Source organism: Nannospalax galili, unplaced genomic scaffold, assembly GCF_000622305.1.
Source record: "Nannospalax galili isolate Female #2095 unplaced genomic scaffold, S.galili_v1.0 C47408299, whole genome shotgun sequence".
NCBI classification, from domain to species: domain Eukaryota; kingdom Metazoa; phylum Chordata; class Mammalia; order Rodentia; family Spalacidae; genus Nannospalax; species Nannospalax galili.
In genome coordinates this window covers 1-468 of record NW_008443866.1, presented here as the reverse complement: position 1 = coordinate 468, position 468 = coordinate 1, and the positions used below count along the sequence as shown (strand labels likewise).

Sequence of the window (468 nt, the reverse complement as noted above, 5' to 3'; positions counted from 1 at the left end):
GGGCTGGCTGAGGCTGAGGAAAGAAGTGGCCCTCTAGCCTCTAAGACCCAGGCATCATCAGTTCTCATTGGGTTCTGGTTCTTCGAAAGCCAGTGATTTGGTGTTATCCTGGAAGAGTTTCAAAAGGTCTCGGTTGTTCTGTACCACCTGACAGACGTGCTCTGGGGTGATGCGCTTTCTGCACTTGCTGTGGGCTTCCTCTCCAGCCAGGACCAGGATGTTGGAAGTGAGGTACTCCAGTACACCAGCAAGGAACACAGGTGCAGTAGCGCTCAGACGCTGGGCACAGTTTCCCTCTCGCAGGAAGCGGTCTACCCGGCTAACAGGAAATTGCAGCTCTGCTCTTGTGGAGCGAGATATGTTCCGTCTTTGCTTTTTCCCAGACATGGTGGTTGTTTGATGGGTTTAGCTCAACTCTACTTCTCTTCTGGCCTGAGTCTCTCCAAACACCACCCACATGTTTACCTC

At 52.6% G+C, this 468-nt stretch overlaps 1 protein-coding gene across 1 annotated transcript; it reads right to left on the bottom strand.

Annotated features, from left to right (window-relative positions):
* Positions 1-57: 57 nt before the first annotated feature.
* LOC103728171 (histone H2A-Bbd type 1-like) lies at positions 58-387 on the bottom strand. The gene has a single exon (XM_008826289.1). It carries the CDS (start codon positions 385-387, stop codon positions 58-60), a length of 330 nt encoding a protein of 109 aa, XP_008824511.1.
* Between the last annotated feature and the right edge of the window lie 81 nt (positions 388-468).

Coding starts and splice junctions, on each gene's coding strand:
- LOC103728171 (XM_008826289.1), bottom strand. CDS start 387: ATGTCTGGGAAAAAGCAAAGACGGAACATATCTCGCTCCACAAGAGCA.